General features: G+C 50.0%; 7 protein-coding genes across 7 annotated transcripts, besides 2 other annotated features; 2 read left to right on the top strand and 5 right to left on the bottom strand.

Moving 5' to 3' along the window:
- Positions 1-1,974: 1,974 nt before the first annotated feature.
- APUU_30797S (uncharacterized protein) lies at positions 1,975-3,012 on the bottom strand (the record flags this gene model as incomplete). Its single annotated transcript, XM_041701931.1, has 1 exon — positions 1,975-3,012. The coding sequence occupies one exon, from the start codon at positions 3,010-3,012 to the stop codon at positions 1,975-1,977; it is 1,038 nt and encodes a 345-aa protein (XP_041554766.1).
- Positions 3,013-3,647: 635 nt separating this feature from the next.
- APUU_30796S (GMC family oxidoreductase) lies at positions 3,648-5,614 on the bottom strand (the record flags this gene model as incomplete). The annotated part of the gene is made up of 3 exons (XM_041701928.1): positions 3,648-5,005; positions 5,144-5,491; positions 5,554-5,614. 3 exons carry the CDS (start codon positions 5,612-5,614, stop codon positions 3,648-3,650), a joined length of 1,767 nt encoding a protein of 588 aa, XP_041554765.1.
- A 1,182-nt stretch (positions 5,615-6,796) lies between these two features.
- APUU_30795S (uncharacterized protein) lies at positions 6,797-8,321 on the bottom strand (the record flags this gene model as incomplete). Its single annotated transcript, XM_041701927.1, has 3 exons — positions 6,797-7,813; positions 7,867-7,976; positions 8,054-8,321. 3 exons carry the CDS (start codon positions 8,319-8,321, stop codon positions 6,797-6,799), a joined length of 1,395 nt encoding a protein of 464 aa, XP_041554764.1.
- A 1,861-nt stretch (positions 8,322-10,182) lies between these two features.
- APUU_30794S (NADH:flavin oxidoreductase/NADH oxidase) lies at positions 10,183-11,748 on the bottom strand (the record flags this gene model as incomplete). The annotated part of the gene is made up of 6 exons (XM_041701926.1): positions 10,183-10,764; positions 10,821-10,973; positions 11,039-11,071; positions 11,133-11,462; positions 11,506-11,637; positions 11,683-11,748. The coding sequence occupies 6 exons, from the start codon at positions 11,746-11,748 to the stop codon at positions 10,183-10,185; spliced, it is 1,296 nt and encodes a 431-aa protein (XP_041554763.1).
- A 428-nt stretch (positions 11,749-12,176) lies between these two features.
- Positions 12,177-13,179, top strand: APUU_30793A (uncharacterized protein; the record flags this gene model as incomplete). The annotated part of the gene is made up of 2 exons (XM_041701925.1): positions 12,177-12,437; positions 12,496-13,179. 2 exons carry the CDS (start codon positions 12,177-12,179, stop codon positions 13,177-13,179), a joined length of 945 nt encoding a protein of 314 aa, XP_041554762.1.
- Positions 13,180-13,708: 529 nt separating this feature from the next.
- Positions 13,709-14,251, top strand: APUU_30792A (2,4'-dihydroxyacetophenone dioxygenase family protein; the record flags this gene model as incomplete). Its single annotated transcript, XM_041701924.1, has 1 exon — positions 13,709-14,251. One exon carries the CDS (start codon positions 13,709-13,711, stop codon positions 14,249-14,251), a length of 543 nt encoding a protein of 180 aa, XP_041554761.1.
- Positions 14,252-14,430: 179 nt separating this feature from the next.
- APUU_30791S (fungal specific transcription factor domain-containing protein) lies at positions 14,431-16,904 on the bottom strand (the record flags this gene model as incomplete). The annotated part of the gene is made up of 4 exons (XM_041701923.1): positions 14,431-14,714; positions 14,807-15,900; positions 15,950-16,614; positions 16,662-16,904. The coding sequence occupies 4 exons, from the start codon at positions 16,902-16,904 to the stop codon at positions 14,431-14,433; spliced, it is 2,286 nt and encodes a 761-aa protein (XP_041554760.1).
- A 707-nt stretch (positions 16,905-17,611) lies between these two features.
- Positions 17,612-17,629: a sequence feature (Protein overlapping with rRNA (APUU_30790A, BCS22565.1) was converted to a misc_feature.).
- Positions 17,630-17,700: 71 nt separating this feature from the next.
- Positions 17,701-18,024: part of a sequence feature (Protein overlapping with rRNA (APUU_30790A, BCS22565.1) was converted to a misc_feature.) that runs on past the window's edge.

Here is an 18,024-nt window from a genome sequence, read left to right as displayed (position 1 = left end):
GACCTTTTTTCTGCCTGTCATTCTCAATAGCTGCGCGGAGATTGCAGTTTTTGTTTGCTAGTAAGCTAGCATTGTAAATAGCTTGCTTACAGTTCTTTATAAACTCATCTAGCGCTCGCTTCGAGGGAGATGTAGGACTTCTAGACCCATTTTTAAGAAGTTTCTTGACTGAGGAAGCTTTTCGATGCACTTGACGGACTGTATGAGGTGTACAGAGCTGGGAGGAAGGGATTGAAGCACTCCCTCTACTAGGAGGGGGGGTTTCAACCACTATACTTAAGCTCAACTTATCTAGTACTGTATGAGGGTTGAAGGGGACTATCCTAGTTGCTCTGAATCTGCTTTTAGTATTCTCCATAGTAAAGACCTCTTTATGAGCTGCTGGATAAGCCTTTAAGAAATCCAGCTTGTCAATATGGTTGTATCCCAGGCGCCCTTTCTGCTCGATAAGCTTGCCATAAGCTCTCTTTAAAGGGCTAAAACAACCAACATCCAGAGGTTGCAGAAGGTGAGATGAATGGGTAGGCATGCAGATTGCTATAATATTATTTTCCTTGCATGTTATATCAAATTCAGGCGTTAGGTGGCTTCCATGGCCATCCAGAATAAGAAGTCGATACCCCCCTCTTGTACGCCTATTTGTAGCTGGAATAAAGACTTTTTGAAGCCAACATAGGCTGATTATGTCTGTAGTCCATCCATTGGCGCTTATTTTAACTCTCTAATCTCCTGGGATTGCTGCTTCATCGAACCATCCCTTAATATGAACCTTTCCCTTGAAGATAATGGTGGAGGGTATTGACCACTCTCTTGAATTAATGTATTCGATAGTTGTAACCCATTCCTGATTCCCTGGCTGTATAAGCCATGGTTTGCCAGGCATTCCCGCTCTAGAAACCATCTTTGTTGTTGCAATAAGTCCCATAGCAAACCCAGTTTCATTAAAGTTATAGATATCTTCATCTATAATACCATACTGATCTTTAGCCTTCTGCAACTCGTTGAAAAAAGCACTAATGACCTTCGGATCTTCACACAGTGCTCTTTGGCGATTAATCTTTCTAGCAAATCTGCTTTTTATCTCCGGGCGATGTTTGGTAAACTCTGTTACCCAATTCTTTCCTACTGGCTTAGGGGGGGTGGCGGAATCAGCACCTAGGATAGTATTGGCCATCTCTTGTACTTGGAAGTGCCTTGGGGCAGCGCTACGTATATCAAGTGATACTATCCATGCTATTAATGCATCCTCTTGTCTCTCAGATAGCCTACTCGTGTGGTTGCGGAGTTCTGGTCGAGATTGAAGTCCCTTTAATCGATCACGTAGGGTTTGAGGAGGTAGATTATAAATCAATGCAGCTTGACGAGTATTCGATATTTTTTGATTTTTTAAATTGTTAATAGCGCATTGAATTCTGCCCTCTTGCTCGATTGATTCTTGCTTCGTTTTACGCGCTTTTCGTGGCATGGTGGCTAGTTGAAGTTGGTGGGTGGTTGACGCGTTTGATTTTTTAGAGTTGCACGAGCTGACCGGGATACACGAACCGACCGGGAATTACGTTATAACAAGCCCTGAGTATATTATTGCTTTTAGAGATACTAGACACCAAGTCTTAGATAAATATGAATAAAATAAATAATAATATAGTAAGAATATTACTTATGTAAAGGCAGCACAGTCATCCCCTGATGGACATGTAAGTCGCACAGATTCGTATCTTACCTTGCTACTAGTAGAAAATTGCATGAATTGATCTCCCACGACTTGTCTAGGGGAGGCATCACCGAGTTGACAGACAAAGTTCCGGTTTTAGGAGATTCAGATATTGAAATATGATACCCAAATTTAGTAGGCGTTGAGGCATTTGGATATCAATATAACAATTGTGAATTGTAGTCGGACTGATAAGTGATGGCTGGTGAAATAACTGTCGAGCTGAAGACATTTTGATCAACTACTAGTAACAAAGCAGTAGATCAAAGAGCGAGAACCTCAAGAAGACCCTTCTCCCGGAGATGGAGGACCTCATCCAGCTTAATCCACAATTTGAACCGTGCATCTGAGTCGTGACAATAGGAATGTGGCGGCGCTTCCCAAATGCGATTGACATATTTCCCACCACTAGTAGTTCGCCCACACTCCGGGCTGGTTGCCGCATTTGTAATTGCCAGACTACCCTGTTGCGGAGTGATAGCGATATAACGTAAGAAGAACGCAAGAGCTCGCATCGAGATGTCGTTGCTTTTCATGTCGTGCGTGTGCCAGATTCCCGAAGCGACAAACCCGGGATGGACTCCGTTGATTCTGATATGAGAGTACTCTGGGCGCTTAAGGCAACGGAGCTGCAGCTCTGTGAGCCATATCTGCAAATATAGCTTGTTGTTGTGGTAATCGTTCCCTCTCATTTCTTGGCCACCATTGAAATGATCTAGATCGAAGACCCCGAAATGATGGGCGCATGATGTGGTACACACTATTCGGGGATCCGCGCTGCGCCCCAGAGAGGGTAGGAGTGGGAGGGTAAGTAGCACATGAGATAAGAAGTTGACTTGGTGGACTAGCTGGTATCCATCCTTCGTCATTCGGGTTTTAGCGGTAGATGGGGATCCCGCATTGTTGCACAGGATATCCAGAGCGCGGTCACTCTCCAGCCATCTTTCGCAAAAAGCCTCGACAGTTTTGAAATCTGCCATATCTATCTGCCACCATTGTATTGTTGAGATATGGCCCTGCGCCTCGGCAAGACGCTTGCATTCTTTCACGGCTGCTGTGGGATGAAGTTCGCCGAGTCCCTCAGGTGGATCGCGGCAGGCCAGGATCAGGTTTGCTCCCCATTCCGCGAATAACTTGGCCGCCTCCAGTCCAACACCATTGTTGGAGCCAGAGATGATCACCCATTTCCCTTGTAAACCTGGCTTCGGGACATGTGGGTCGCTGAGAACAGTGTTATTGAGGCCTTTTGCAGCCTGGAACACCTTGTTGAATGTTAACCCTGCCAAAAACTGCAGTGTCATATTGACCGAAGTCGTCCAACACGCAGGAGGGAGAAAAGATCCCTGGTTCGCTGGAGCTCTTTTAGTTAAATCCTTCGATTATCTAATTTCGCGGCTGGCGCGGGCATCCATGCCAGTTGGTCTTTGTTCAGGCTGCCAGCAAGAAATGAGAGTGACGCGCCCGAGTCTGCGTCACCCTGTCTGGATCTGAGTATTTACCGCGCGCGTGGACTGGCGCTGGTCCCGCTGTTGGCGGTCCTGGATACTTTTCTTTCTTCAGTAGAGTTGTATTTTCGAGGGCGACCTCTTCTCGCTTTACGGAGACAAGGGCGTGGTGTCAGTCAGCTTTATTATAAGATTAATTACTTTCAGGCGAATATCTATCCAAGAAAGGCTGTAGCTGTCATGACCAAAAGGGTTTAGTTTGAGGACAAAATTAAGATACTTGGTAAGTCCAAAAACCCATGAACCATGAACCATGCAACTGATCGGAATTCTGAAGGCGCTGGGGAATTCTCAGTACATAATGTACTTACCACTTAATGATTAGCTATATTAATAGTTCAAAGCAGAATATTCAGGTGGGGGAAAAGTGCAGTATTACTAACACATCCGGCCTTGTAATCTAAAGCAGTATATCCTTATTGCGCGGCAGCTCACTGGCTAACAGCAAGCCCAAGATCTTTCAAGATGATGGTAGCTGCCTTCTCACCAATTGCATATGTAGTGGTGGCCGTGTTTGCCCCGATATTTTGAGGAACGATGCTCAGGTCCACGAGCTTCAGGCTCTCAATGCCATGAACATTGAGGTCGGCATCAACCACGCCGCCGTCGGCCAGCGCGCCCATCTTGCAAGTACCCAGCGAATGCCAGGTGGTGCTGACATTCTTGCACACCCAGCCCGCAATGACCTTGTCGTCCTCTGCAGTGTATTGGATGTCAGCGATATTCTTGTCATTTGGCTTGTCCAGCTTGACAAGAGCCGCGGCTGAATCCTCAGCAAACGGCGGATGCGCGCCAGCAAGCTCTCCGCGGTAAACATCCATTCTGCGCACGATTTCTCGCTGCTTCTTGTACGCCCAAATGAGCTTCTTGACATCCAATTCACTGTTCAAGAATCCAGTTTCAAACGCGATATCCGCCTCGAGATCTGGGCCTGTGATGTGGACGTAGCCTCGGGAGTAGGGGTAGACGGTGAACGTAGTGGTTGCGAGGTATTGTGCTGGCTCAACGCTGGACGGATCACCGGGGAAGCCGCCCAGCAAAGCCAGTAGCGCCAGGGGCTTGTTGGGGGTGGAGAGATAGTCCGTTGCATATGCCGCCTCGAATTCAGGTCCAAGGGCAGCGACATCGGCCTCCGTGGGACGCAGCTTGCAGGAGACATCTTGGCCATTCCACCCCATGATTGGCGCATTTGATTTGATTAACTCGTCTATGTTAATTCTACCGGCCAGGGGGGCATCAAATGTCTCGCTTGGCTCCAAGGCACTGTAGTATGGTTGAACCAAGAGATGATGGTCCTGGTAGTTCTGGCCGATTCCAGGGATATGGGCGACAACAGGGACGCCGGCCTTGTTGAGAACGGCTTCGTCGCCGAGGCCGGACCTCTCGAGAAGCAATGGGGTCCCGAGAGCGCCACAGGAACCAATTACAAGCTTCCTGGCCTTGACTCTTTGGACATTGGCGTTGTCATTTTGGAAGGCAGGGTTTGGCTTGAACTCAATACCCACGGCTCGTTTGCCCTCGAACAGTATCTTGATAACCTTGGTCTCAACAAGGACGTGGAGGTTTGGGTGTGCTCCATCTTCCAGCCTCGGATGCAAGTAGTTACTGGCGGCATCCTGGCGGCGGCCATCTGTGCCGACAAAGCGGAGGGCACGTTGAACGCCGTTGTTGGTGTCGAGGTCTTGAAGATCCTTGACCGTCGGATATCCTACCTCGTTGGCGGCAGCAATGAATTGATCTGTCACACGCTCAGAGCAGAACGTTCCCTGGGACACAACAATAGGGCCATCTTTTCCATGAACAGAATTAGGGCCAGGGCCATGATATGTCTCAAACTACAACAAGTAAATGGCGGGTTAGTCAACACTGTAGTAGAAAATGACAAGGCCGCAAGGGCCACAGAGCGCATCTTTAGCAATCTATTAACCTGCCTTTTTTAAGAAAGGGATCATTTCATCTGCGGTCCATCCGGGAGTGGCCCACGAATCCCAATCATGGCGTTGAGCACGACTGTACATCATAAAGTTGATAGACGAACCTCCGCCCAGAACACCACCGGCTGGGACGGTCATTTCGCGGTTGTCCAACTGTGGCTCGGCATTTCCCTTGTATAACAGGGTTGCAGCATTGGTGGGAAGCAGGGCAGTTGGGAAAAGGAGGGGGAACGCAATTGAGTGGTTGCCCTGATTATTCTGCCCGCCCTCTACTACGAGGATGGACAGCGACGGGTCGGCATCGGCGAGCCTGGAAGCAACGACGCACGCCGCGAGACCGCCTAACGAGAGAGGAGCTTGTTAGTATAACCTCATGATGAGTAGAAGAGGTAGATGAACAAACCACCGGCGACAATGATGTCGACCTCATTGATGCCGTCGGGTAGCCGAGTGTAAATGCCCATATTATTGGATGTGATGGTGCGGGGGATGGTGATGGAACCAGCTGCGCGCAGTGGATGAGATAACGCTGGGTTTAAAAGCTCCGGGTCTGGTGCCGACCACTTGATTATTGGACAAGGCTGGCTGGCTTGTTGGGCGTCCCATATATGGCCGGAAGTTTGCGGGACTGGATATACAGCGCCCACAGCTAATAACTCGGGTCATCTTGGATTACATTGCGCTGCCATGTGAGATGGTGCCGAGAAGCCAAGCGCTGCACTATGCAAATTCAGGCAAAACATAGAGCCTATACTCTGTAACAAGTTCGGTCGACATCGCGAACACGCTACTTCCGCCAAGATACGGTGTCCGATCCGGATAAAAGGGAACACTCACTGAACCCCTGCACCGTCTACGTACCACAGTTCTTCCGCTATGACATACTTGATCTAGAACGCAATTTGGTCATTTGAGTTTTTCCATAATAATGTCCTTGATTAAAATCAGATGAAAATCAAGTTATTACTAGGCCCTTATTAACAACTTAACTGGTTCAGTGCTAAGCCTGCGCTTTTATTAAATAGAAGATAGCCTGCCTGGAAAATCTTACTCTGGATCTCCAAAGATCATGTTCCTCACCCTAAGATACCTGCAGCGAGACTGATATATTTACTCTTTGAAAGCTGTAAAAGATTCCCTGGCAGCCGCGAGCTTCCGGATCATTATACAAAGATCTACATAATTTCATTAAAAGACAGCAGTAAGTCGCTCCCCAATCCCGCCGCAGATTTATTTTCTGTCTCCTGCTTCTAACGTCCGGTAGTGTTATTCTGGCTGAATTCTAACAACAGCGGGGTAGAAGGAGGCACTCTATTTAAACACGATGTAACTAAATATAATTTGTCTGGCTACTGAGTGCAGGCAAAATTTATAACTTAAATGTACTTTATTCAACATCAACATTGCATTAAAAACAGACCAAGTTTACACTGCAAGTATAACTAGCATGCCAAAAAAGGAAGGAAGGGAGGGATTGGCTCAATTATTTTCAGTTATAGGCAAGGTAGATATAGGCAGATGACAAGGATACCCCAAACATAATGCCGTTACATGATGTGAGTAGGGGCAGGCTTGAGAAATGAGAACATGGTACAACTGAATAGAACAAGACCCGGTGCAGCTAGGCGGGTAGAGAAGCCATCTGCTTAAGCGTCCGCAACCAGCACGGCAGGCTCACCATTAGAAATCGCGACACAGACCTGCCCGCCGTCATCAGCAGTGAACGTCCCATTTCCAAAGGTATTCGTCCACGTCCCACCAGGCTTCTTCGAGTCAAAGCAGGGCTCAACCTCAGATCCAGACCCCCCGTTGGACGTGACGACAATGAGGTCTCCACCGGCCCTACTCCACGCGTATACCGACTCCTCGGCGTGCAGATGGACATGGTCGTCGTCAGCGAGCCCGCCAGCAGCCTTCCTTGCCGCCGACAGCAGCGATATCGCCTTGTACAAGTCCGCGTCGGTGCTGAAGTTGCTGCGCCATAGATCCTCACGGTTTGCGGGGTCGTTGCCGCCCGCGTACCCCTGTTCAGTACCGTAGTAGATAATCGGGATTCCGCGGGCGAGAACCACGTACGCGAGTGCGTTTTTCAAAAGCGTCTTGTCGTTCTTGACGCTCAGCCAGCGCGCATTGTCGTGGTTGTCTATGAACGTGCCTAGGGCGCTGGGGTCGGGGAACGCGTTGTCGATTTGCCCGTGCATGTCGACTATATCCTGGGCGGGGCCTGTTTGCTGGTAGAAGCTGTTCACGGGGTAGTAGACTGCGTAGTTGAGCAGGCCGTCCATGCTGTCTGCGTAGCCGGAGAGGTAGGCAGGGTCGCCGTCCCAGACTTCGCCGATGGTGTAGACCCCAGCAGCCTCGGAGAAGGCGGACCAGAAGTCCTTTTCGACGTGCTTCACGGTGTCAATGCGCAGGCCGTCGAAGCTGTATTCCTCGACGAGCCAGGCGATCCATTCCTGGAAGAGGGTCCGGATCTCGGAACTCTCGGTGTTCACATCGGGTAGGTCTTCTGCAATGCGGCAGGTCTCGACGCTGTCTTGGCTTGAATAGTCGATTGTGCAGGTGGAATGGTAGGAGCTCTCCTGGTTCAATGGCTCCGGCTTGTTATCGCTGATGGGCGATCCCATGTGGTTGGCAACTACGTCTGCCATGACATATATTCCCTGTTTTGAAGATTTAGTACTTCCCCCTTAGACCGGCTAGAAAGTATACGTACCTTGTCATGAGCAGCACTAACTAAACTTTTGAGATCATCAGCCGTGCCATAGTTCTCATTGATACTGTAGAGGTCCTGCGCCCAGTATCCATGATATCCACCTTCCGCATCTGTAGAAATCACAACACGATCAGCCATTGCGTCGTCGATAACAGAGCAGCCCGAGGGACTACCGTGAGTAACTCACTAGCAACAACAGGGGTGATCCAGATTGCATCAAAGCCCATCCCCTTGATGTACTCGAGCTTGGATTCCAAGCCCTGGAAAGTTCCACCACAGTAGCTTCCAAGGTCGCCACAAGCATCTCCACCGGTGTCGTCGCTCCCACGAGCAACGCGATCAGTTAGGGCAAAGTAGATATTGCGGGATTTCCATGCTTCCACATCCGCCGCTGATACAGTGTGTATAGATACCAGGGGGAGTAGAAGGGCTGTCAGGGTGCGGGCCAGCTTCATGATTCCGGCGAAAACTTATCAAAGACTGGAGCAGCTTCTGCTGATGATCTGAATGCAATACCGGAGGATGCTGACCCCTTTTATATTTGGATCTCCAAATGATTGCTGATTCCTTCTGCGCAGCCGGGCGCTCCGAGATCTTGAGATTGCTTGCCATACCCCCTTGCATAGGTTGCTAATCCTTCAGACATCTACCCTGTAAATCTCTCCTCATAGAGCGAGCACCGCCCCGATAATGGGCCGAAAGTCCTGGAGGAGAATCAGGAAAGTGTGGAGACCCCGCAGCCTCTGAGACTGCAGAGTGCGGGGATCTGCGCCCAGTGTGGAGCGAAACTCGTTAGCCAAGAGTCGATCATGCTGCCCTGGCAGGATAAAATCATGGGATTGGCCTTTTGTCGGGCCGAGACGCTGCGATGTAACTCGGAGATGTTTATCATTTAGGAATTTAATCTCGGAAGGGCCGGCCAGGCCACAACATGACCACATGGCGAGGTAAGTGGCCCTTGGAGCGTTATCCTATGACGCAGACGGCGGATTTACAAGTGCAGGTACATCTTTCTAGAGCATATGATACCTGACTGCCGACAGCCCTGGAGTGCGCATTTATAGTATTGGCTGACGAACCCATCCCTTTCACGCATTCTACCCTCATTTCGATGCATTCCAGTCCTCCATCAAGCCTGCAAGGGCGTCTCGACATGCGAGTCGCCTATCTGCACCGCGTCCAAGATCATCTCTTGCAGGATATCTGTAACCCGAGTAAGCGGCAGTCACTGATCCAAAGTAGATTAATTAAGAAATGGGGCTGCGGATAATCCTGAAACGAATGACCGGTGGCATATTCGACACTGCAGAAAGACAGGATTAGCTGACACCTTAATCTCCGCTATTTACAAGTCATATATTAACATTGGCTACTGGGTCAATCACTTCAAACACTGGCGCGCTTGGCACAAAAGCATGTGAGATCCGGTCAAGCACTGAGCAATACTTCCCCCCCGGACAAATAAATGAAGAACCTGGCTCAGGCTGACACTCTGGCTGACGATATTCATAAATTATTGGATCGGACATGCTTAGGGAATATTTCTCCGGTTATAATCCATGCAATCTGGAAGGGTGGTCAGTGACTTAGGGTTTACGCAATGCCGGCACGGGCCTAACTAGGCCAGCCACGACCCGACCAGGAACAAGATTTAGACAACATATACCCTAGACAGTAGACCAACCCATAATAGGCACCGTGCTGTTAGGCGCGGTGTTTAGGCTTGTCTATTCTAGAATAGAATACTCTTAGCTGTGAACAATTAATAAAAGACTGTAGAATCAGTTTTTACTTTTTAGGGCTGGCCGGGACTGGCTGGATGTAAGCATGGCAGAACTAGCCCTAATCCGGTTGTCATATGGTTTTATATTACTTTTACCAGCATTAACGACTCCACTCGCCTGACTATCGCATATATAAACTGTTGTTTAACTCAGTCCAGCACATACGACCACAGGGTGTGGAAAACAGGGCTTCCCGTCCGCTCAGCCGTACTTAAGCCACACGTCGGCTGGTTAGTAGTATGGTGGGTGACCACATGCGAATCCCAGCTGTTGTATGTTTTTGCTTTCTATTTTTCTACTGTTTGCACACTCAGTTAGAAGATCATATGAAATAGATATAGCTGCTTGTCAAGGCATAACCTGTTCACTAACAGCTGAGGGTTGAAAGCTCTTGCAGAGGCTGTATTTCTACTATCCTTACCAGGTTAGAGCCTATGATATTATCAGACCTTAGCTTATAAGGAGGGTAATATCCTGGACCACTAACAGTCTTTCTAATCTATATATAGATATCAATCCGCGCCGCGGGTGATCACTTTCGACGTCCAGCAAAGCCCCAATGGATCTGATTTGCCGACTTGACGTCGACATCAAGCTCCTCCGCAAACTGCCAGACCAGGCCGGGGTTCTTTTGGAACAGCCGTCCAACAAAGGCCATATCGAGGCCACTGTTCAACAGGCCATTTGCCTGGGTACCGGAGGTAATCGCCCCAACAGTTCCCACGAGAAGCTGGTTGCCAAGGGCTCGCTTCACCTGCAGAGCAGCCGGCGTCTGGTATCCAGGTCCACCGATAATCTTCTGTCTTGGGTCATTTCCTCCACTTGAGACATCGAGAACATCCACGCCTCGACTTGCTAGCACTTCAGCTAGTCGGATAGTCTCATTGACATCCCAGCTCGGCTCACTCTGGAGGTGCTCCAGCCACTCGGTTCCGCTGACACGGAAGAAAAGGGGCATATCCTCGGGCATGTTCTGCCGAGAGACATCCACAATCTGCAGTGCAAACCGGATTCGATTTTGGAAGCAGCCTCCGTAGTCATCGGTGCGTTTGTTGGATACTGGTGAGAGAAACTCGTGGATCAGGTATCCGTGAGCGCCGTGGATCTCGATGGCCTGTGATTATCTGCGATTAATAAGATATACACGCCCAACGGTACTGGTGAACGCACGTCAAATCCTGCCCGTACGGCTCTTTCGGTTGCTTTGGCCCATGCCTCTACCAGTGATTGGATTTCGCCATAAGACATCTCGCGTGGAATAATGTTCTTGTCCTTGTAAGCGATAGCGCTGGGAGCGCACACGTCGTCTGGCCAGCCGTGGCGCTGTTGAGAAACATCAGTCGATTAGGATCTTTGCGTCTGTCAGGAGCGCAGGGACAATGTCATACCGGTGCAAACCCTTCATTCTCGAAGCCATTAACCTTCATGAAATAAAATAGTTAGACTGAATCTTCTAGAGTAAAGAAAAGACAATGAATGTACCGATTTCACGGAGGCGCCAGGGCCAGGGCCACGGGCCATACTCAACCAGGGTGCGACAGTGCTTGCTTTGCGCCCGGCATGTGCCAGCTGAATGCCAATACGCTGGCCCTGACCATGCGCAAACTCCACGATCCTTCGCAGCGGCGCAACCTGGGATTCTTTCCAGAGGCCGGAATCCTCCGGGGTAATGCGGCCATTGGGTGTGACCGCAGTAGCCTCTACAAATGATAACCCCGGTCCCCGTGATATGATACCACCGAGATGAGCGAAATGCCAATCATTGTGGTGTCCGTCTTCGGCAGAATACTGGCACAGTGGGGAGAGCTTTGACTATTAGTTATTTTCAAACGTCAGCAATCGAAAAGGGACGTACGAGAATGCGATTGTGCAGTTCGAGCCCTCTTATCCGTAAGGGTGCAAACAGCTTTGGCAAATTCGGGTTGCCCTCGTCTGGCGAAACAGCTGTACCGGCAGGTGGGTGTTGTTTGGGTGTGAAATATGAGACCTGGTAGAAGTCAGCGCTGTGCTGTACACAGGGTGAGGTACTAACACCGGTGGCTGGCTCATTGGGGATCTCGACAATGGCACTTTCGTCAACGTTTGCGTAGCAGGGCATCTTGAACCGGGATAATGAAATTAGATTAATCGCCGACTTGTGCTCTCTTTAAACCAATCTCGATGCATTTATAATCCAAGTATATTGTCAAATATGCGCTCCGAGAAGCTTGTTTAGTTCCCGCTTTTCGACGTCCGAGTCCACCGGAGTCGGATCTCATTAGTTCTGCGCCACAGTGGACTGGAAAGCTTTCTATGTGAGGAACTGTAGATGTGTCGATGATCTCACACAAAGTTGAGGTATGAAGCGTTGACTAATTATTGCCGCAGTTCCACCGGAAAAGATGCGGATCATGTAAAGAACTCAACTACTTCTAATTCATCCGCACCGGAGACTTAAAGCCTCATTCTGAATTTCTGGCTATAAAGAAGGGCCATAGGCTATAAGCTATATTGATTTACTATTTACAAATCCACATTGATTCAGTCATGGCACACAAACTCGGCATATTCCCGGCCTCTGGAGGCCTCGGAGGCAGTACCCTGAGCCACCTTCTTGACTTAGTCCCAGGCAATGAAGTGGTTCTCGTCGCTCGCAGTCCAGAGAAGCTCTACAAAGAGGAAGCCGCTGGAGCCATTGTTCGTCAAGCCGATTATGACAATGCCCAGACACTTGACCACGCCTTTGACGGAATTTCCTCTCTAAACCTGATCTCCTATGCCAGTATTCAAAACGAGCATCGGTTCACGGTATAATTTACATTCCCATGCTATAGTCCCGACGCCTAGGTGCTAACTAATTCCATAGGTCCATAAAGCCGCGATCGATGCGGCTCGAAAGAGCGGCGTTAAGCACATCTTCTACTCGTCTCTTGCATTCGCCGGTGATGGAGATCTCAATACCAAGGCCCAAGTTATGCTTGCCCACCTTGCCACGGAGAAATACCTAGCCCAGCTCCATGCCCAGGACCCGCAGTTCACGTACACGGTCGTTCGCCAAGGGCTATACTCGGAGTCCTTCCCACTCTACACTGCCTTCTTCGATCTGAAGGCTCCTTCTAATGAGATTCGTATCCCGCACAACGGCTCCGCTCCTGGCCTTGCATGGGCCAAGCAAGACGAGCTGGGTGAAGCAACCGCAAAACTCATTGCACAACACGCCCGAGATCCTGCTGCTTTTCCTTATTTAAACAATACCATCCTCCTCTCTGGCCCTCGGGCTTGGTCGCTCAATGAAACAGCGGATGTATTCAGCCGCGTGCTGAAGATGCCAATCAAGGTCCGCCAGGTACATGTGGACGAGTACGTCAAACAACAACAGGTCCAGAATGGTCTCACGTATGGCGGTGGCAACTGGGCGCCTCTCTGGGCGACTGCTTTTGATGGGATCCGTGATGGCGAGTGTGCAGCAGTTACCCCGAATTTGGCGAGAATACTAGGCCGTGAACCGGAGCCGTTTGAAACGACAATTAGGAACATGCTTTCCACTTAAACAAGAAAGAGCATGCCTATATGTCGAACTGGGGAGGACATATTTGGGAATCTGAATAGAGACAATATCTGCACCTGCAATTACAAGAGATTTACACAAATTTGACCAATACCGCTTGTAGCTTCTGTACAGATGACTATCTTATGGTGAGAATATGTTGTCAGTGGGCAAGTGATGTATGTTGTGAGACGATACACTGAAGATTGAATAACAGTATGGTAGGCAAGAAATTTAACTTTGATAGATATATTAATAGAAGAGTCTGCCGTCCTGTATACCTTGCTCATAATACAGAAATCTGACCCCGGTGGACAACGACCGGAGTGGTACCGTACGGTAAGTGGAACCCTGAGCTTCCACCGGACTAAGTGACCAGGAAATATATACCTCCTGATTGGCCCAATGTAGCGTCTGGTCGAATATATAAAGAATTCTGATAGAGGCGATTATTCTCGCTCCCAAATCTATTTTGAAATTGCAAGATACTCGTCTCTACAGCCTGCTTCGTCCTCCCAGGATAAATTCCACCATGACTTCCGCCCCCGCCGATTCCCGACCAAAGGGCGAAGCGATCCCCTACCAGGGCCAGCCTCTCCCCAACGTCCCCTCAGACCTCGTAGTCCCCAACATCCTCAATCTCGACTTCGACGAGCGACTCTGGGTCCCCCAAGGCCCAGACGTCTGGTTCCGACCCATCCTGTTCAACGTCACCCAGGGGTATTTCGTCAATCTGCTCCGCGTACGCCGGTCCGGAATTTTATCCCGCCACCGTCACTCGGGACCTGTCCACGCCACAGTCCTGCGCGGAGTGTGGCATTATCTCGAGCATGAGTGGTGGGCTACCGAGGGGAGCCATGCCTTTGAGCCACCTGGTGATATCCATACGCTTGAGGTGCCGGATGGCGTGGAGGAGATGGTTACGCTGTTTCATGTCACTGGGGCGTATATCTATGTTGACCCTATGGGTGTTCCGTTGGGGGTGGAGGATGTTTTCTCGAAGCTGGCTAGTGCGAAGAAACATTATGAGGAGGTTGGGTTTGGGGCTGGTTTTGTGGATCAGTTTATTCGGTGAAGGCGTATCTCAGATCTCCGTGGGCATTGTTCTGGTCGAATCTCTGGTATAAATACTATTGCCCTGTGTTGTTTAATAATTCCAGTGTTCCGGTTTCCGCATGTACGGTCCAATTATCAAAACCGAATATTATTTTCTTTTCCTCAAAACCACAAAGTTCTCGTGTCATAGAAACAAATCTATAGTTCTCGCAAACCATCAAAGTCCGGCTGGTTCCATAGCCAGCTCTGACTGAGGAAGCAGGTATTCAGGATATTCAGATCCTGGCTTGCAGGGTCAGGGTCAGCCATTGAGGCCGGTGGATTCGGCTGAGGAAAGCGGTTGGTTTCTTCTGCAATATTCCCTACAAACGGGCCCGGCCCCGGCCCCGGCGGTTCGCACATATAAGGATGGGAGTTGTACGTCCCCGGGACATAACCATAACTTCCTCCATGGGCTGTGGGATCGGAATTCTCCCATAATACTGTAGGCCACAATGATCAGCGGACGCTAGATTTTCTTGACACTCGCATATGGAGCGTAATATTAACTAAGTGCATTTTAGGTGAAACGTACCTTGCTGCACTGATTCTAGTGCCTGGCCAATCCTCGGATAGAATGATAAGCCGGGAGCATCTTGAGCCAGATCACGGTTCATCGCGGCGTGGTCGTTGGGGTCAATGATGCCTGATAGTAGCCCTGGGTTGTCCTGGCCCCCACGCGACGCTCTGTGGGTGAATCGACGCCCCATAGGAGCTGGAACATGCATACTATTACTGTCAGATGGATGAGGCTGGTCTGGTGCTGGGCTGGGACAATCCAATTCCAGAGGCGGATTGCCCAGCAATGCCTGCATTTCACGCTTGAACATTAGTTGGAACAGCCCCTCCAGGACCCGGACCGTCTGTGAGGGAACTATGGATGATGCAGCGAGTGTCTTTTGCAGCTTTATTGAATTCGCGACACCTCGTTTGGCGTCGAAGGATTGTTCTGAGCCTGGGTCGGACAGCGCTACCATGGCCATGGTCACCCCGGCAGTGAAGTTTTGAATGGCGATGTATGCTGCGGCATGCGTCATTTGGGCTACATGGAGAAGGTTTGCATAGCGTGGCAGGATGCTGCAGGTGCGGCGAGCAGAGTGCTTGCATTGTTCAAAGCTTGTTGGGCGGCCGTCGGACTCGGTCAAGCCGGAAGACGTACGCACAGGTAAGCGGCGAGTACATTGGATAAAAGGCCGGTGTAAGAGTATTTGGATGTTATCATAGGCCAGCTGAAGGGCCAGCGCCTGTAGTTGAAACAACTGGCAGACCTCAGCCTCGGCACTTGTCAAACTGCCCATGTCTAAATCGACATTGTGCTCCAGCCTTAATTCCACGGGCAGTCGGTCAAACCAGTCCACCAGCTTGGCATTGGTTTCTGCGGCTTGGTTCATTGCAGTCTCCGAACTAGAGACGTGCACATTATGGATATTGCGAATGACGAGGGTTGCAATGGTGTATAGATTGAATTTGTGCCGTTGATACGAACCCAGTGTGACCGGTGTTGGAGAATGGCCCGCATGGTTCAGCAACGGATGCACAGTCAATATGTCATCCATATCTCGGGGCATGCTCACAGCGCAGAAATCGTCATTAACTGAGGGCGGTCGACCATAGGTCATTGAAGCGAACCTGATAGATAGTTAGCTAGAGTATGACCAAGCACTTGACTTCAAGGCACCTGTCGAGGACATATAGAGCCCACCAAGTTCGCTTGCGGACTTCGAGAACAACCTCACTTGCGGAGCCCCAAAGACTCTCCTTGTGCAGGCCCTGTGCCTGCGCACTGTGGATTCCCGCACCAAGTATAGGCAATGCTAGGTTCGGCATGCCATTGTAGAGGTAGTAGGTGCTCAGCAGGATGCATAGCTGAACGCATTCCACGGCTCCAGTGTCCAGAACATCAAAATAGTGCAAGCGAATCTGGTCGAGCAGATCTCTCTGGAGTGAGGACAGCTCTTCCTTAGATATGCCGACTTTCGAGCGCTCCTCGTCAGAGGCATACCTTGCCCCTATGGCAAGGACCATCAGAATCAGCACTGCTATGCCCCTCTGCTGAGTAGCCACGTGTTGATCACCAATGATTTGCCTATACTCGCGTTCAAACGAAGGCTTATAGAACAGCATCATGAACCAATGCGCGGACCTCCAGTAGGACTGGAGCAGGGCGTCACAGACTGGACGGGATGGAACAACTAGCCCAGGGAAGAGGGAAGAAAGGCTGGTCTTCCCATCATCTCGGTCGTCAGATATGCGACTATGGAGGAATGTCCCACCGGGAAGGGCGGAAGTGTTGCTGTGCGTTGTAGGTGAATTGGCCGATCCTTGATCGTGCAGATGAAATAGCTAATCAGTTAATATAAAATTGATTCTCGCGGAAAGCGGCAGAATACCTCATCTGTTAATTCAACTGCGGATGCTTGGACATATCTATGTGGCTGCTGGACAGGCCCAGGTTGCTTGCCAGTGTCCGGCGCGTCTGTCCGAGCTTGGTTCAACGACGCTCGACTATCGAGAGCTCGAGAGTTTGACCTTGAGGTTGCGGGCAGTCCGATATGTTGCACGCTTCTGCGGCGCCCATCCATATCTTTTGTTGATCTTTTAGACTTCCTACAGTCGGGAATAAGCCACCTCATACACCCAGCCGTCTAGACGAACAACTCACCGCAACGGGGCTGATGTCGTCTCACAGCGAAAGCCAGACCGGAGGCATAGAGAGCATGGCTTTTCGACATCGCACTGAAAGAAACCCGTTCAGTAACCAGTTGTCCTACAAATATAAAATATATGCGCTGCCTCTACCTTCAGTTTCTGCCTACGACAGCGGTCGCAGGCATGTCGACGGCTGCCCAGCGATTTGAGTGGCGCACGTCTTGTGCGTGGAAAGCCCCGGCCTTGCGCTTCATGTACGGACTCTCCAGACGGAGTATCAGGATCTTGCATATTGCAAAGGTGGCGCCCGTGAAGCAGGGTGCCTGTGCTGGTTACCAAGGCCAAGGCCACCGATCGTCATAGTTTGAGAGCTCCGGTGGTGTCTATCAAAGCATGACTAAGCAGGAATCTGACCACCTCTAAAATGTCAGGACCCGCTGTATATTAATTTGCGGTGGCCAAAGCTGCAAGGACAAAGAACACACTGCATATTATTTCCTTCATCAGTGAAGTACTCCGTAAGTTGCCGGTTGAATGTGAATAGACTACTCAATGCAACTGCACCTCCTATATTCCATACTTTAGTTGTATCTGGTACATACGACCACAGGGTGTGGAAAACAGGGCTTCCCGTCCGCTCAGCCGTACTTAAGCCACACGCCGGCTGGTTAGTAGTATGGTGGGTGACCACATGCGAATCCCAGCTGTTGTATGTTTTTCTTACCTTTTTTTTCCTACTGTTTTCACGCTCAGTTAGAAGATCATGTGAAATAGATATAGGATGTCACTGCTTCGAACGGCACCCTCAAGCCCTTACAGACATTTACATACACCTTGCCCAGCCCGGGGCCAGCTGGGGATCGCCAGGCGGCACCGCACATCCACGAGGCCCGGACAGACCCGCTGGGCCAGTATGTGTTTGCGATTGATCTCGGAGCGGACCTTGTGCGTGTGTACGCGGTAAATCACGAAACTCTGTTATTGGATGAACGCCCAGCATTAAACGCCACCCCGGGCTCCGGGCCTCGACACGGTGTGTTTACACAAGAGCCGATTCTATTCCCAGATGGCGTCGCGAGTTACGTCTTCTACCTTGCTGCTGAG

The sequence above is a fragment of the Aspergillus puulaauensis genome, chromosome 3 (assembly GCF_016861865.1).
Source record: "Aspergillus puulaauensis MK2 DNA, chromosome 3, nearly complete sequence".
NCBI classification, from domain to species: Eukaryota; Fungi; Ascomycota; class Eurotiomycetes; order Eurotiales; family Aspergillaceae; genus Aspergillus; species Aspergillus puulaauensis.
The sequence above is the reverse complement of the archived record's forward strand: the minus strand, read 5'-3'. Positions and strand labels throughout refer to the sequence as shown.